This window comes from Scyliorhinus torazame, chromosome 3, assembly GCF_047496885.1.
Source record: "Scyliorhinus torazame isolate Kashiwa2021f chromosome 3, sScyTor2.1, whole genome shotgun sequence".
In the NCBI taxonomy this organism is placed as follows: Eukaryota; Metazoa; Chordata; class Chondrichthyes; order Carcharhiniformes; family Scyliorhinidae; genus Scyliorhinus; species Scyliorhinus torazame.
In genome coordinates this window covers 90681925-90700466 of record NC_092709.1, presented here as the reverse complement: position 1 = coordinate 90700466, position 18542 = coordinate 90681925, and the positions used below count along the sequence as shown (strand labels likewise).

General features: G+C 46.0%; 1 protein-coding gene across 3 annotated transcripts in view; it reads left to right on the top strand.

Annotated features, from left to right (window-relative positions):
- The window catches only part of afap1 (actin filament associated protein 1), a 342584-nt gene that overhangs the window by 239628 nt on the left and 84414 nt on the right, over nt 1-18542 (top strand). For all 3 annotated transcript variants that reach the window (XM_072495955.1, XM_072495957.1, XM_072495956.1), the window contains exons 7-10: nt 670-762; nt 12587-12674; nt 16283-16432; nt 17009-17220. In XM_072495955.1, coding sequence (XP_072352056.1) covers nt 670-762; nt 12587-12674; nt 16283-16432; nt 17009-17220 — 543 coding nt within the window. The remainder of the gene's footprint in view (nt 1-669; nt 763-12586; nt 12675-16282; nt 16433-17008; nt 17221-18542) is intronic.

Here is an 18542-nt window from a genome sequence, read left to right as displayed (position 1 = left end):
CAGATGACCATAGGCTGCTTTTCCCTTTGAGGGGGAGAGTTGACTGGTGGTGATTTAACCTGAGGATCACCACGCCTCAGGCAAGGTGCAAGGTTGAGAAGGCAGGGCCTTCATGAATAACCTCAGCCGGTACGGGAATTGAACTCATGCTGCTCGGCGTGCTCTGCATCATAGATCAGAGAATTCACAGTGCAGAAGGAGGCCATTCGGCCCATCAAGTCTGCACCGGCTCTTGGAAAGAGCACCCTACCCAACCGCACACCTCCACCCTATCACCATAACCCAGTAACCCCACCCAACACTAAGGGCAATTTTGGACACTTGAGGGCAATTTATCATGGCCAATCCACCTAACCTGCATATCTTTGGACTGTGGGAGGAAACCGGAGCACCCGGAGGAAACCCACGCACACACGGGGAGAACGTGCAGACTCCGCACAGGCAGTGACCCAAGCCGGGAATTGAACCTGGGACCCTGGAGCTGTGAAGCAATTGTGCTAATCACTGTGCTACCGTGCTGCCCACAACCAGCTGTCCAGCTAACTGAACTAAACCAGCCCAGTCAATTGTGGTATTTCATCACTTAATTTCATATCAGAACATTGAGCACTATGAATTTACGACTGCAATGCAATCATGTATTTTATTTTTTCTTGTCGTCATTTTTAGGTGATAAAAGATGTTGTTGTACTTTGCAATGTAACGACCGAAGCAGATGGATCCATGACAATTTTTCCTGTGAACAAGGCAGAACTGGAAAAGGTAATGACCTGCATATTTTCTTTTTTTAAAAATATTTTTATTCTCCTTTTTCATATTTTCTCCCACAATTACACCCAACAATAATCAATAATGAATGCAATGTCAATCCCCATATCAATAACAACGATCCTATCCTCCCACCAAAACCCCAAACTGTTGGTCTGAGGAATCAGATGATCACCTACAGGACTGATTAGAGTCAGTAGACTGGTCAGTATTTCAAAACTCTGCGACCAGCCTGAACGAGTACGCCACTACAGTAACTGACTTGATTAGTAAGTGTGTAGAAGATGTGTGTCAAAGAAGCAAATCCGCGTGTTTCCCAACTGGAAACCCTGGATGAACAGGGATATCCACTGCTTGCTGAAGTCTAGGTCTGAGGCGTTTAAGTCAGGCGACCCTGATCTATATAAGAAAGCCAGATAAGGTCTAAGGAAATTCATCAAAGATGCCAAAAGACAGTACCGGACCAAGCTCGAGTCCCTAGCTAGCCACACAGACCCCCGCCAACTATGGCAAGGTCTGCAAAACATAACAGGCTACAAGATGAAGGCATGTAAAATCACCAGTTCCAACGCACCCCTCCCTGATGAGCTCAACGCATTCTATGCCCACTTTGAGCAAGAGGTCAGCGCGAGCACGCCCTCCACCCTGGAAGCCTCGGATGAACTTGAATCTGAGGTCACCATTGCAGATGTCAGAGCAGCCTTCTCGAAGGTCAACCCACAGAAAGCCACTGGCCCGGATGGGGTACCCGGACAAGCACTCAGGTCTTGCGTGGATCAGCTGGCAGGGGTATTTGCAGACATCTTCAACCTCTCTTGGAGGTGGGAGTTAAATAACTTGGTTGCATGGTGTACCGAAAACAACCTCTCTCTAAATGTTGGAAAGACCAAGGAACTGATCATCGACTTCAGGAAGCGCAGCACCACACACACACCCGTCTGCAACAATGGCCCGAAGTGAAGATGGTCGATAGCTTTAAGTTCCTGGGGGTCACCATCACCAACAGTCTGTCCTGATCTACTCGCGTTGATGCAAGTCAAGAAAGCTCAACAACGTCTCTACTTCCTACGGAAGCTAATGAAATTTGGCATGTCTGCATCGACTCTCTCAAACTTCGACAGATGTGTGATAGAGAAGTATCCTATCTGGCTGAATCACAGCCTGATATGGCAACTGCTCGGTCCAAGATCGCATGAAACTGCAGACTGTAGTGAACTCAGCCCAACACATCACACAAACTTGCCACCCCCACATTGATTCTGCATACACCTCCCGCTGCCTCAGGGAGGCAGACAGCATTATCAGAGACCCCGCCCACCCAGGCATTGCCTTCTTCCAGACCCTTCCATCAGGCCGAAGGTACAGAAGTCTGAAGACTCGCACATCCAGACATAGGAACAGCTTCTTCCCCACAGCTGCAAGACTCCTCAACGACTCCCCCTCGGACTGATCTGTTCCCTGTATGCTGCTCTTGCTCATGTATTTACTTTGTTTGCCCCCTTGTTCCGCACTGTAACCAATCATTGTTCTGTCAATGTACCATTTGTCAATGTTCTCTGTTGATTATTATTGTGTCTACTCTGTACGTACTGTGTATGTTCCTCTGCCGCAGAAAAATACTTTTCACTGTACTTTGGTACATGTGACAATAAATCAAATCAAATCAAAATCTTTACAACAATCTGAGGTCCCTATCTGCTTCAAGAAGCCGACCATCCCTGTACCAAAGAAAAGCCAAGCAGCGTGCCTTAATGATTATCGTCCAGTGACTCTGACATCCATCATTATGAAGTGCTTCGAAAGGTTAGTCATGGCACGAATCAACTCCAGCCTCCCGGATTGCCTTGATCCACGACAGTTCCCTATCGCTGCAACAGGTCCACAGCACATGCCATCTCCCTGGCCCTGCACTCAACACTGGAATACCTAGATAACAAAGACACCTATGTCAGACTCCAATTTATTGACCGCAGTTCAGTCTTTAACACTATTATTCCTACGAAACCCATCTCCAAACTGTGCTTGGGCCTCGGCTTCTCCATCTGCGACTGGATCCTGAACTTCCTAACCCACAGACCACAATCAGTAAAGATAGGCAACAACACGTCCTCCACAATCATCCTCAACACCGGTGCCCCACAAGGCTGTGTCCTCAGCCCCCTACTATACTCCTTATACACCTATGACTGTGTGGCTAAATTCCCCTCCAACTCAATTTTCAAATTTACTGACGACACCGCCGTAGTGGGTCGGATTTCAAACAATGACGAGACAAGAGTACAGGAATGAGATCGAGAATCTGGTGAACTAGTGCGACGATAATAATCTTTCCCTCAATGTCAACAAAACAAAGGAGATTGTCCTCCACTTCAGGAAGTGTAGAGGAGAACATGCCCCTATCTACATCAGTGGGAACAAAGTAGAAGGGGTCGAGAGCTTCAAGTTTTTAGATGTCCAGATTGCCAACAACCTGTCCAGGTCCCCCCATGCCAACACTCTAGTTAAGAAAGCCCACCGATGACTCTACTTTCTCAGAAGACTAAACAAATTTGGTATGTCAGCTCCAACTCTCACCAACTTTTACAGATGCACCATGGAAAGCATTCTTTCTGGTTGTATCATAACTTGGTATGGTTCCTGCTCTGCCCAAGACCGCAGGAAACTACAAAAGGTCGTGAATGTAGCCCAGTCCATCACGCAAACCAGCCTCCCATCCATTGACTCTATCTATAATTCCCGCTGCCTCGGAAAGGCAACCAGCATAATTAAGGACCCCACACACCCCGGACATACTCTCTTCCACCTTCTTCCATCAGGAAAAAGATACCAAATTTTGAGGTCACGTACCAACCGACTCAAGAACAGCTTCTTCACTGCTGCCATCAGACTTTTGAATGGACCTACCTCGTATTAAGTTGATCTTTTCTCTACATCCTAGTTGTGACTGTAACTTTACATTCTGTAATCTCTCCTTCCTTCCCTATGTATGGTATGCATTGTCTGTATAGCATGCAAGAAACAATACTTTTCACTGTATACTGATACATGTGACAATAATAAATCAAATCAAAAACATTAGCCCACATGTTAACATAAACAAATGACAAAAAGGAATCGGGAATCACCCATTATCACCATTAACACATACAGTCGTCCGTCTCGTCTCCACCCCCCCCCCCCAATGTTCGATGTAATCAAATTTTTGAACGTGTATAATGAATAACTCCCATGAATTGTACAATCCCTCCATCCTTCCCTTTAGTTCAAATTTTACCCTCTCAAGCGGCAAGAATTCCCGCAGGTCCCCCCGCAATGCCAGGGCACAGGGTGGACTGGTTGATCTCCTCTCCAACAGGATCCGCCTTCGGGCGATCAACGAGGCGAAGGCTACAACATCTGCCTCAGCACGTTTCCAATCCCGGCTGGTCCGACACCCCGAATATGGTCTTGCGAGGGCCCGGGTCCAGTTTCACATGCACCACTTTAGAGATTACCCTAAGAACCTCCTTCCAGTAATCCTCCAGCTTTGGACAGGACCAAAACATATTAAAGTGGTTTGCAGTGCCCCCCCTCCCCCCCGCAATGTTCACACACATTTTCTACCCCCTCAAAGAGCTGGCTCATCCTTGCCCTTGTAAGGTGCGCCCTATATACCACCTTCAGCTGCACCAATCCCAACCTCACACACAAGATGGAGGCGTTCACCCTCACACCAGAACCCCTCCTCCATACCCTCTCCCAACGCTGACCTGCATATTTTCTAATGCCACTTTCCAAGTCTGGCTACAATTTATATGTAGTCTTGGGTGTGATACCAGAAAGTACTTAATAAATTCCCGATTTCCATTAATCAGCTGTTAATTTTTTATTGGTTTCATATTCAAAATTCAAATGATGGGTAATCTATTTATTTTAGATTCTAAAGAATAGGTCCTAATTAGCAACAAAAAATGCTGTCCACGTCCATTCAGAGCTAGGTATGAAAAGTATGAGGGTAAATTCAGCAGAGCTTCACCCTCCATAGGCACAGCTTGGCAAAATGGGAATGCAAGAATCAAGATGGGGCTACAACACTGAAGCTAGATTGTCAGATCTGGTCCCCACCTAACAATGTACCATCTTATGCAAGAAACCTTGCTGAATTATTACTAGAGTATTTTTTAGTCGGCCTAAGCTTCTAATACCCCTTTATTCTGCTTCTCTCTGAGCAGCAGTCTCGAAGCCTGTGAAAGTGGCCGCAGTTTCAATCAATTGCCACTTTTGAGAACAAAATCTACATCCTCTATTTTTCTTTCTTTCAGTTGGTCCTGTATATGTATATTTGTTTTTGTCCATTATTTTAGTCCTTGATTTGTGTTTTTTTTTTTGTTTCTGCCTATTTACATAGTTCTTTCCCTTTCTGCATTTCTTTCTCTTGTGCTATGTTTATTATCTCCTTCATCCCAGTCATAGGTTAGTGTTGGCTCGACTTCGGGTGTGTCTTGAGAAGAATGGAAAAGAAAACAAATTGTGCACATTCCAGACAAATAGAGTCTAGTTATAGTTGTACAAAAGCTAAGGAAGTGTTAGACTACTTGACTGAGCAGTCTGAAATAATAAAGCTCATTTCTGACTTCTTGGCCGGGATTCTCCGGTATCCGGCGGGGCGGGCCGTACCGGCGCCAAGGAGTGGTGTGAACCACTCTGGCGTCTGGCCGCCCGGAAGGTGCACAATCCTCCGCACCTTCGGGGGTAGTGATCTCTGTACCTGCATGTACACAAGGGGTTAATGTGTAATCAGCAGCACCACATGATCACTAGAGAGCCAGACCAACAGGGGTATAAAAAGCAACCACATTGTGTCTCCCTCAGTCTCTCTCTCGGGTGCACTGTGACCAGGACAATATCAGAATAGTTCAGATGGCTAGTGGAGTTACGTATAGTTATTGTAGTTAGCTCTTGTTAACCTTATCACTAGTATCAAAGTTAAAGTAAAGAACTCATGCACTTGTTCTTATAGTTACTCAATAAACCTTTGTTGTTACTGGACGAGTTCGAGTCTTCTTCATCGAGATTCAGAAGACCTCACCGTCAACCAAGGATTGAGTAGCACGAGTTACCTACCACACAAGTAACAAGACATGGTACCAGGCGTGTTTGCTTTAAAAGAACTAGTTAGATAAGGTGAGACAACAAGAGAAGAAAACATTTGGATAGATATTCGACCACGGAAGTCTTCGCAGCACTCTGACCTCTCGGGCAAGAAAAAACCGGTAAGATGGACTCACTTCCAGCACCACAGCAACTCAGAACCTCTGGTAATTTCCAGTATAATTGGAAAATATTCCTTCAACAATTTAATCTATTTATGGAAATGAAGGACATGACCTCTGCGCCAGGTTCTAAAAAAATTGCCAACCACTTATCTGTGGCAGGGAAACAGGCCATTGATATATATAATTCATTCACTTATGCGGAAGGGGAGGACAAGGACAAACTGGCCATAATTATAAAAAAAGTTGACAACCACTGCAAATCTGAGGTTAATGAGACATTTGAACGCTTTAAATTCACCAGGCGGCTGCAAAAACCAGGAGAATCATTCAGCAGTTTTGTCACTGACTTAAAGCTGATGGCCCAATTCTGCAATTATGAAAACCTCCGTGACTCCCTCATCAGAGACCAAATTGTCAGTGGCATCTCTGATGAGGGACTCAGAACATCTCTCCTGAAACACGAAACCTGACCCTCGAAATGGCCATTCAAAAATGCTCTGCTCATGAAATTACTGAAGCACAGTATGAACAATTTACTCACCGGGAACAAGGCCTCCACCGCGAGGTTGGATCCCTCAAAATGGTGGCCTAGGCATCTAGAAGGCGCTCCTCCACCGGCAGTCCCGCACACGCGAACCTGGAAGTGGCACACACACATGTGCACTTCTCAAAAAGAAAAGAAACGGCAAAATACACTTGCGCGCATGCTCGAGAAGTCACGCATGCGCAGATGCGAAAAGAGCGCACAGTAAAGGAAAGTCGAATTGCGCATGTGCACTCGATTCCTATGCTTTACGTCACGAGCATCATGATGTCAGAAACCCTGACCACGCCCACTTAAAAAGGAATTTTAAAGCTACAAAACACAAATTTTTTTCCTCGAACGACAGAATGAAGCCAGAGCCTCCACCCACAGTTAAAGATTACCTCAGCAGAATCCTGGAACAAGCAGTTTGCAACACCCAAAGGGGAGAGAGAGCACAATGACAATTCCAGAGCAAAAGATTTGTTTATTGACGATTACTACTCAGAAGATGAGTTCTTCATTGGACATAGAGAGCACTATGACAAATCCGAAACAAACAGAGATAATTTGTCCATTGAAGACTACTGCTCAGATGTGGATGAGTTATTCGGAGTTAATGATCATTGCATCAGCAACATGGTTGAAAAGCTCAACACGGCTCTACTCATGGTAGATGAATCCAATACCATGATGCCATGGCAGATCGTCGATACATTGGATGACAGCAATACCCAAGAAGAAGGCGACGCCACGCAGAGAGCACAAATCGACTCCACAGAGGGAGTAATCCAAGCCTCCACAGCGAGCTCGTTAACAGACTCCAGAATGGACGCAATTAAAGACTCTGGAGCGACAGCCGTGCATGAGGAAGACTGTGAAGATCTATCTGCCTTATATGAGCAACCAGCAGCAGATTATGAAAGTCTACCCAGCTCATGTAACCAACAAGAAGACATTGAATATCTACCCACTGTATGTAAAAACAGTGACAAAGTGATCACACTCGACAGAGTGTGCAGGATCACAGCAAGACTGACAGATCTCAGCTCGACTGTCCAGAAGCACAGAGTGGGACTACTCTTGGGTCCAGTGAGACCACGTCAATTGAAATCTTGAAGATTTTGACTCCAGAAGAGGAGCACCAAGAAACCAAAGGTGATTCAAATGAACCAGAAATAACTCCTGAAGAGGAGCATAAAGAGATCACAGATGATTCAAATGTACCGGAAATGGCTCCAGCAGAGGAGCACCAAGGAAGCAAAGAAGAGCAAACAAATCAACCACAAATGACTGATGTCACCATCAGGGACTCCAGCGTGTTCTAGCATATGTGCAGAACCGCTGGCCTGTTTCCAGCGCATGCGCTGGGGGTTTCTTCTCTGCGCTGGCCATGGTGGAGCTTTACACAGGCCGGCACAGAGGGAAAGAGTGCCCCCGCGGCACAGGCCCGCCCGCAGATTGGTGGGCCCCGATTGCAGGCCAGGCCACCTTGCCCCCCCCCCACCCCCCGAGGAGTCCGCAGGCTGCCCTCAGAGCCAGGTCCCACCGGTACGGACCTGGTCTAATCCACGCCGGCGGAACTGGCAGAAGACGGGCAGCCGCTCGGCCCACCGAGGACCGGAGAATCACCGGGGGGGGGCACTGGCAACGGCCCCCGACCGGCGCGGCGCGATCCCGCCCCCGCCAAAAAAACGGCGTTGGAGAATTCAGCAGCCAGCGGCGGGGCGGGATTCACGCTCTCTTTCCCACCCCTCCCAGCCCCGGGCGATTCTGTGACCCGGCAGGGGGGGGCGGAGAATCCCGTCCCTTATATCCCACAGATCTGTAGGGAAATGAACCTAAAAAGTGCATGCACACACTGTGGCCGTGATTTAACGGAAAAGTTTCTAAGGGCGGGAATCCTCGGCTGCGCCTGCCCGGCGACCAGAAAATCCCGCCCGAGGTCAACAGACCTTTACGTCCAGTTCGTGGCCATCTTGCGACGGGCGCGGCTGAAAAATCCAGCCCGAAGTTTCATTTCAGGCAGGTTTGGCTGGGAGTTCACCACCACTATCTGAACACACTTAGTCACTTTTTTCAGGCCCTGGGGAGTTTCTCTCTGGGCTAGCCCACACTTAGGCCATGGTCTACCGGCTTTTCACGCCGGCGGGATATTCCAGTCCCACGGGTTTCCCGGCGACGAGGGGTTAGTCACCAGAAAATTCTGTTGACAATGGCGAGGTCTGTCAATCCCGGTGAAAAACATGGGGTGTTAGCCGGTAAATCCTGCCCTTAAAAATGTTTTTCATAGGGCAGCACGTGGCGCAGTGGTTAGCACTGCTGTCTCACAGCGTCGAGGTCCCAGGTTTGATCCCGGCTCTGGGTCACTGTCCGTGTGGAGTTTGCACATTCTCCCCGTGTTTGCATGTGTTCGCCCCACAACCCAAAAATAGGCAGGTTAGGTGGATTGGCCACGCTAAATTGCCCCTTAATTGGAATAAATGAATTGGGCACACTAAATAATTTAAAAATTAAAAAATTTCAGCACTGTGGGGCTGAACCGGCTGGCCAGACTGGCTCCTCGGACATTGGGGACACCATTTTGTAAGGGTGCGCAGATCTCTAAGTGAGCTTGAGAATCCCCCACACCCCCACCCATGGGCAAGTCATCCCCAGACACATGGGCATTACTCCACTCCCCCCCCCCCCCCCCCCCCCCCCCCAAGTGAGGACATCCCGCCAGGGGGTTTCTGAGGTCCCCCTCTTTTTCGGGCCCCTCTTTCAGTACCCTACCCATCATCCCCCCCCCCCCTTCTGGATGCCCCTCCACACCAACCCTTCACTGCCCCCCCCACCCCTCCCCCACTCTTCATTCTCCCCTCCATCCTTCCTTTCATGGGCATGACCCCCTCAAGCCCTGAGCCTTAGCAGTGCCACCCTGTCACCCTGAAGAGTGCTCCTGCCATCCTGGCAGTGGCAACCAGGCACCATGACTGGTGCCAGGGTGGTATTGCCAAGGTGGCAGCCTGGCAGTGCCAAGGTTCTCAGGTGCCACGGGGTGCGCGAGGGGGCTCCCCTTCCCTGTTCCCGACCACCCATGTGCTTCCGATGGCCTGGGAGACCCCCCCCCTCAAATGCTGTTCCGCCTGGTCCACGTTTGTGTCAACCAGTACTGAACAGTCTTCCTGGGGAGGCTGCTAAATGCTGGGAGCTGGTTAGATCCGGCATCAGCACGGTTAAGTGGATTCTTAAACCCACTTGACTATGCGAGACTGGGTCCTGCTATTTTGGGCGGGATCCTGATTGCGACGTCACGCGAGATTTTGTTTGATTGCGTGAAGTGTAATGGCTGTCATGAAGCCCAGGGGAGGCCTCTCCCGGCATCTACTGGCCGCGTCCCGTTCCGATTCTGGCAGATGTAGCCCGACAAAGCAAATGGTATAATGAACGACTTCAGGATTTTCGGCAGGTGGGAATGGTGGAGGAGACAGAGATTCAAGGCCGAGTTCCAAAGTGGCTTTTACGTTGGTGGTATTTCCCCGCTCAATTGTCCCTGCCAGTGACGTAACGGGATTCCTGCCATGCGGGAATGACGGAAATCCCTTTGAATACAATTTAATATAATTAGCGGGCCTCCCGCTCTAACATCCCCCCCGGATGTAGGAAGGTTCCCCACCCCCTGGCATGTGATATCACGCCAGCAGGATTTGCAATAGGTTTTTAAAAAGGGGGAACTGGCAGGAGGAGAGGATCGTGCCCATGCAGTACCCAGTACTTGGGCAGTGCCAGGGAGCAGTGCTGGGGGGGGGGGGGGGGGGGGGGGGGGGGGCGTGTGTTGGGGAAGTTCCTTGGTGGGGGGGAGGTGTCGTCTCTTATTTTTCTGGCATCGGGGTGTCTAAAAATCACTAAAAGAAGGATTACAAGTTAATAAGGCCATTTAAAAAATATTAAATGAAGCAATGTCACAGTTTTTTAAGAAAAATGTTATTGAAAAGCAGAGATAAGTTATGATAAACTTGCATAGAACCTTGGATAGACAACAGCTGGAGTACTGGAAACAGGCCTGGTCAGATCTTGAAAAGTTTTCATATTTCAACCATAAATATCCGATAGTCATAATTATGTCCAATCGGGAATCCGGGAGAAATTTTTTTGCTCTGAGAGTGGTTAGAAAATGAAATGCCTATCCATGTGGAGTTTGCATATTCTCCCCATGTCTGCGTGGGTCTCACCCCACAACTTCAAAGCTATGGAGGGTAGGTGGATTGACCATGCTAAATTGCCCCTTAAATGTGAAAAAAATAATTGGGTACTCTATATTTATTTATTTTTTAAATGAAATGTGAAGTGAATAGCTTTGAAGCATTTAAATGGAGGCAAGAAAAATGAATAGATATTGATGGGGTTAGATAAAAAAAGGTGAGAGGCGGCAGAATAATTACCAGCAGTGACCTATTGGGCCTAATGGCCTCTTTCTGTACCATAGTTTCTACACAATAAATATTGGATGCTAATCCGGCAGATGTTATATCCCTTGCTTTCCAGAATTATTCAATACAATGCTGCATGTATAGCAGTAGAAAAGGCGTAGTGGATAGATGATAACTGGTTGCAATCTGATAAATAGAGAGTTATCACTGGGAGTAGATTAATACAGGGATACTCGTATGTTGGATCCGCAGAACATTATGTTGGGACTGTTTTTGTCCATCTGAGTAAATTTTTGTCTTTATCACCTGGAACCCAGAGAGGAATGTCTGGTGGGGAGGATATCAAACTAGATTCAAATCCTGCCAGAATTTCCGTTCATTGGATTACATCCTGTTGAACAGATTACTGAAGTATGTGTTGACCCTTGAATAACAAGTATCAAATCAAAATATCTGATAACAGGGCTCAAATAAACTATTTTCATTCATTCTCTGCCCTGTGCACATAACTGTGAATTGTTTTTGCATATAAGTAGACAGAAAACTGTGACTTGGGTACTGGGAGACTGATGAACAATAGTCATTCCAGTACACTCCCGTTTTAACTCCAGCTGGAGTGGCGCAGAAGGCTGGATTAGAATGGATGCCAGATCTTGACCTTCCCTTGGGCATTTCTTTGTGAGGGGTCGAGCTTTCTCCTGCTCCAGACAGCGTCAGTGATATTGAATTGGATATGGCCAGGGACATGGAATTCCAGTCAGCGGACCAGTGTCAGCCAGAAAGCTGAGCTGAAGTATGCATAACTGCTGTGTCACTGTTGGGTGTGGACCCATTTGGGAATCCAGGCCCGGTTCATAGCATGGGAAGATAATAAACAATTTTTGAAAAAGGAGCTGTGATGGCGCTATTTCTTTCTTGGATGCCATCTAATTTGCACAAGGTTCATAAGTAACCAGGGCACACTTCCATGCTTTTCAAGCACCAGGCATTAGTAAATTCAACTTCTATTTGCCAATGGGGAGAGAGGACATTGTGCAGATTGAGTGGATTGACCATGCTAAATTGCCCTTAGTAATTGCCCTTTTTTCATTGCTCCTCTTTCAAATTTACTCTTTTGGGCTCCAAGCAAGGTGGGTTGCAATAAATAAAAATATTAAAAATCCACACTTTTCTTTGAAGGTCTCCATTGTCCCGGGCCCCTCCACCCATCCTCTTCCACCTCTCCTCCCTCTGTAAAGCACACAATTGTCTGACTGTACATTTTGCATTGCACTCAACCGCCGGCCTTTAGTCCTGCTGTACTGCACCATATAACTGAGCGGAGAAATGGGAACTCCTGGAGCAGGGAGCTTCCATCCTCAACTCTGTCCCTGAGAACCACCACCTCTCCTCAGTAGCCCTGAAAGGGATTGATGGAGGTGCTGTCCCTTACAAGGTCAACTGACAACTCATGGAAGTTCTGTGTTCCAAATATAATTGGACCTTTGCCATCTTTTTAATGAGCTCTTTTGAATGTCCTGTGAACACCAGAGGAAATCATTCCCACAGATTTAATTCTAGGAAATCAGTAGAGAATGTGTTGAATTAACAGCAGTGGAAGATTGGTCATGTCTGACTTGCTCTTGCAGAAATTATCTTCAGAGAGGCCAAATTCAGATGGTGAAGGACACTTGGAGAATGGTACTCATGTTAGTACAACAGATGGTAAAGACCATGGTAAGTCCACGAACATAATGGTATTTCAAGCACTGTCAAAATCACTGTCAAGCTACCATTCACTTTCTCATCTCTTTACCATGTATAATTTTATCTTTACATCTTTGTGTTGTTACTGGGGTGGGTGGTATTCCTCTCCCCCTCCCAGTTGATAGGTTGGCCAGCACCTCGACAACTTTAAATTCAGCTGTTCCGCAGGGATAATATCTTGGGGGTGGCTTTAATTAATTAAGAGTGGGACTTACATCCATCAGGCATAAGAAGTCCTGCCGTCAAGAGCTACCACCAATTCTGATTGGTTGCCAGCTTTGTACCGGAATTGCTGGGACAACAAGGGGTCTTAATTGCGAAGCACTGAAGATGTCTCCAAGACTTAAGGTAAGTTTGGGCATTATGGGCAGGCACATTTTCATGACATCAGAGGGGGTTGAAATTCAGAGGCCTGGTGGGGAGGCACAAAGAGCAGGGGGATTACCATCTTTCCCCCGATAGGCATAGGGGACCACCAAAAGAGGTACCCCCCCTCCCCCCTTCCTGTTTACCTTTAGCCCATGCAGTGAAACCTGCTGGGCTGGTTGTCTTCCTTTCACCCTCACCAACCACACGTATTATAGCAGTAGCGACTGGTTGATGCCTTACCTGTGCCTCTGTAATATGGGAGGAACAGGTGAGGGGTTAGACACCAAGGTGGCGGACCGACCATTGCTTAATATTACATGCCCCCTCCCGCCACCTTCATAAACTCCAGAAGAGGGCTGTAAAATTGATCCCCATATTGCATATCACAAATATTCATGCTGTGACCAAATAGATTTGCATTATTTCAAATCACAAAATTTTTTTTGTATTTCATCAGCAACATTGTAACAAGATTTAAAAATCTCCTTTGAATATAGGAAGTTCTACCCCTGTTTTTGGATTGGCTAGAATCCTATTTGCCTGCTCTTGTCAAAGGTGAATGAGTGGCTCTCTTGAGGCAGGTGTTTTCACAATTATGAAAGGTAGCTGCCATTAATAGTGCTGGCCAGGGTGGGGAGGACTATAAATCTTGTATCATTTGCCTTGTTTTACAGGTATAAGCATGATGTTCCAGATATTTTAGCTGCTGTCTTTTTGTGGCACTTCTTGTCCTCTGATCCATGCACCGATCTCACCAGAGGATTATTACCTTCCCTGGGCATTCACACACCTTTTGTACTCAAAAAAAACCCCATAACTGTGGGGAAGGACCAACAAAATCAACCTTGAGTGGGAGCCACCAAATGTGCGACAACTCGCTCCATTGCCGCCACCGGACGTCCGTCAATCAAGTGAAGTTAATGGTTGTCTCTAGCTGTCCAAAGAAACTCCACTCACATAACCCTTTTCTGAGCCAAGCTCTCAGCCAAGCCTCACAAGAGGCTCTCAACCAAGCACGCATAGAGTTCTATAGGTACCTCACCCAGAAGGCTGCAGGCTGCTTTGTGGGCTACCTGGATGGCAAGGCCCTGGCCTGCTGCTAGTAATACCAGTAGCAGTGAGATGGTGCCCCCTAAGCGCCTCAATTTATCTCCTGGTGGGAAAGCCACCAGCAAGCCTTTCTACGCCGGAATTAATTGGAGGGAGGGAGGATGGCGACCCTACTCCACCCTGCCCACCCATCTCTGGCTCTGGATTCCGCTCTAACTGGGCCATTAAATTCCACCCAATGTTTTCAACTAAATTACAAACAGATTTTTAAGTAAAACAAAGCAACTTCTGAAAGAAAGCATTGTACAGTACATCAATGCACAGAAAGCAATTTGTTGCTTAGGTGACATGTCATTGTGCTGATCAGTCTGGTCGATAATGCTGGAGACTATTTTGTCAGTACTCATCAATCAGGCTCCCACTGAAGACAATTGAGTAAAATTATTTGAATCAAACAACTGCTGTTCTACGAAAACTGTTCAAGAACTCTGGATTACAATTCTCATTTCCCAGCAACATTTCTCAGAATTAAATTACAGGCACAAACCCACTGTGGTGCTGCTGGATTCTCAATGTATAGGGACAACCAGCTTCAATTCTATTGTAAAACTACCAGGACTCACTAAGACCAACTGTTGGAAAGACTACTTTTTGTCTTTGCGAGCCTAGTAGTTTTCGGTTTGCAATGAAATGTCAGCACAAGATTTACATCGTAGAAAATCAGCGGCACATTGTAAAATAAAGGAAAAGCTTACATTTATGTAGCAGCTTTCACAATTTCACCACTTTATAGTTAATTGCATATGTTTGACCTGAAATCATCTTTAGCGTATAGGAAACCGGGCAACCAAATTGCATATAGCAAGATCCCCCAAATAGCAATGAAATAAATGATCACTATCTGTTCAAGTGTTGATTGAGAAATTCTCCATTAAAAGCCTTTAAATAATTCTTCAATTGTATTCACCTTCTGAACAGTTTGTTGTGTAGATCATCAGGCAGAGTGCGAGGCCAGATTCTTAGAAATGGCCTTTTTCCATGGTGATGTGTAAGGTAGTAGGACAACCCATTAAGACTCTTAGACACCTTGGGGCTGAAAACAGGCCTTTTAATTACAAGTCTCTTTTGACCTTTTCTACTACCTAAAAATTGGGCCACGAAACTTGTTAACTGGAAAACAAATTAACTTTTGAGAGTTGGGGGTGATAGGAGGCTGGGAAACCTCATACCGGTCATTCAGGACAGCATTTAATTTATATTTAATTTCTCGAATTTCATTACAATTGTAACAATTTGCATGATCAGAAATAGCAGCAAATCGTTAATATTTGCATGATATAATTATCAGAGATTTTCAACGATATTGTGCTAGCAGTTCTGCATTATATGATAATTCAATCTTTAATCAACAGAAAATGTAAAACATCTGGAATAAGCCCTATTACCCTGCATTTGAAATCTTGGGGCAGCACAGTGGTTAGCATTGCAGCCTCACAGTGCCAGGGACTCTTGTTCAATTCCAGCCTTGGGTGACTGTGTGTATGGAGTTTTGCATGTTCTCCTCATGTCTGGGTTTCCTCCGGGTGCTCCAGGTTCCTCCCATAGTTCAAAGATATGCAGGTTAGGCGGATTGGCCATGTTAAATTGCCCTTCAGTGTCCAAAAGGTTCGGTGGGGTTATGGAGATAGGGCGGGGATGTGGGTCTAAGTAGGGAGCTCTTTCGGAGGGTTGGTGCTTGCCGTAGGGATTCTATGAATATGCACTTCTTTGCTCAAATCAAGCAGTTATTGTGGATAATTTTGGCTCTTGGCCACAGAGTTGTGCAGGTAATATTGGATCAGCCACTGTTGTACGTCTCTCTCGATCACGGCAGCTGAATTGATAACGTCCACCTCACTCCATCTGCAAACGTATGAATTAACCCATTTAATTACAGTATGAAGACTTTGGACCCAACATTTTAATGACCCCGCTGCACTGCTGCAAGTGAGATGGAGTGGAACACACAGCTGTCCAAACTGAAGAATACCAACCCTATAAGTTGTGGTGACAGAGACATTAGATAGTTTGGCACAGCCTGTAGCATGCAATGTGAACCACATGTACTATCATGACAATAATATCCTGATCGAGACATCTGCATTTGCTTCACCAAACAGGAAAAGGGAAGAAAAATGCAAAGGCAGAGCCAAAAGGGGCAGTGGGCAAGGTCACTGGAAAGAAAATCACAAGGATCATTGGTCTGGGGAAAAAGAAGCCATCAACAGATGAACAGACCTCCTCTGCTGAAGAAGACATCCCAACCTGTGGTATGTTTCGTAACGTCTTTGGCAGAGAACACTTATTAGCTGCAGGGCTCCAAAAAAGATATCGAACACATTTTTTATTTTAAATATTTCAGTTAACTTTTACAAATTAAACGTATACTTTGTTTACATTTCAAAGCTAATTGTTGGCAACAATCAACCATCCTCATTGGGTTGCCCCGATCATGCATGAAAGTTACAGCAAATGATCGGGAAAACCCCTACAGAAATTCAACCCCTGAATGTTCATCAAAACAATTAATATAAATTGTCCACATTGGCAGAGGAAAGTTGTGCCTCAATAGTGACTGCACTATAATTCATAATAGACTTCAGATTTACAAAGAACAAGGGTGTAGACTTGGCCATGTGCCAATTATATGCTTTTAGGATAAGTGTTACCGATGAACAATTTATGCAATGTAAAAGTGAAAGCCCACACTTAAAGTTTGCTGATAAGGCTCCTTTTCATCTGTGGTGTTACAGCTTTGGAAATAAGAGTTCTATCTGAGAGAACCAGAGATTGTGATGCAAGTGTCTCGGGGGTAAGCATTCTCTCTCCTGCCCTCATCTTTCTAGGCTATCTGAATGTGCTGTCAAGCAATCGATGGAGGGAACGCTGGTGCAGAGTGAAAGATAACAAGCTGATCCTCCACAAAGAAAGGACTGACCTGAAAATTCACATGGCTTCTATTCCACTGCGCGGATGTGAAATCATTCCAGGACTGGATTCCAAACACCCGCTGGCATTCCGTTTGATTAGGAATGGACAGGAAGTGGCAGTTTTAGAGGTGCAGTATTTCTACATTCGAAGAACTACAATTATTGAATTGGAAATGTTGGTGTCACATTTTTCAAAATCTGTACTTCAATAATAGTCAAACACGCTAAGGAAAGTCCTTGGCAGATAAAGTTTTTACAACAACTTATATTTACAAGGCACTTTTAAACATCATGAAACAGTCCAAGGTGGTTCTCAGGAGCTTTATAAACAGAATACGGCACCGAGCTAAGTAAGAAGAAATTGGGTCAAGTTATTTTAAGGAGTGTCCTGAAACGGGAAAGTGAGATAGTGAGGCGGAGGATTTGAAGGAGGGAATATGGGTGACACAATTGCACAGTGGTTAGCACCGTTGCTTCACAGTGCCAGGGACACGGGTTTGATTCCTGGCTTGAGTCATTGTCTGTGCGGAGTCTGCACGTTCTCCCCGTGTCTCTCTGGGTTTCCTCCAGGCACTCCGGTTTCCTCCCACATAGTCCCGAAAGACGTGCTTGTTAGGTGAATTGGACATTCTGAATTCTCTCGTGTACCTGAACAGGCGCCGGAGTGTGGTGACTAGGGGATTTTCACAGTAATGTCATTGCAGTCTTAATGTAAGCCTACGTGTAACACTAATAGCGATTATATTATTATTACCTCAGCTTGGGGTCCCTGGCACTGTGCCACCGAAGACATGGCAATCAATGCTGGAGCAATTACAATTGGAAATGCACAAAATGCCAGAATTAGAGGAGCCCAGATATCTCAAAGGGTTGTGGGGTTTGAGGAGATTACAGAGATAGGGGCAGGTGAGGCCAAGGAAGGATTTGAAAAACAAGGATAGGATTGTTAAAAATGAACAGGAGCCAAAATAAGTCAGCAGGCATGGGCGATAACTGAACAGGACTTGGTGAAAGTTAAGGCAGCAACATTTTGGAGTTTACAGAGGGTAGAATGTGGGAGAGCAGCTCTGAGTGTGTTAGAATAGTCAAATTTAGAGGTAAAGAAGGCATGGATGAGGGTTTCAGCAGCAGTTAAGCTGAGAAAGGGGTAATGTTGAGCGATGCTATGGTGGTAGAAATAGGCGGTCTTTGTGGTGGCATATGAGTTTGGATGCTCATCTTGGGATCAAATGTGACAACAAGGTTCCAAACAGACCAGCTAATCTCAGACTGTTGCCAGGGAGAGGGTTGGAGTCGGTAGTTACGGAATGGAATTTGGAGTGAGGACCAAAAACAATGGCTTTAGTCTTTCCAGTATTTAATTGGAAGAAATTTCTGCTCATCCAATGCTGGATGTTGGATAAGCGGACTGATAATTTAGCATTAGTGGAGGAGTCAGGAGAGGTGGCAT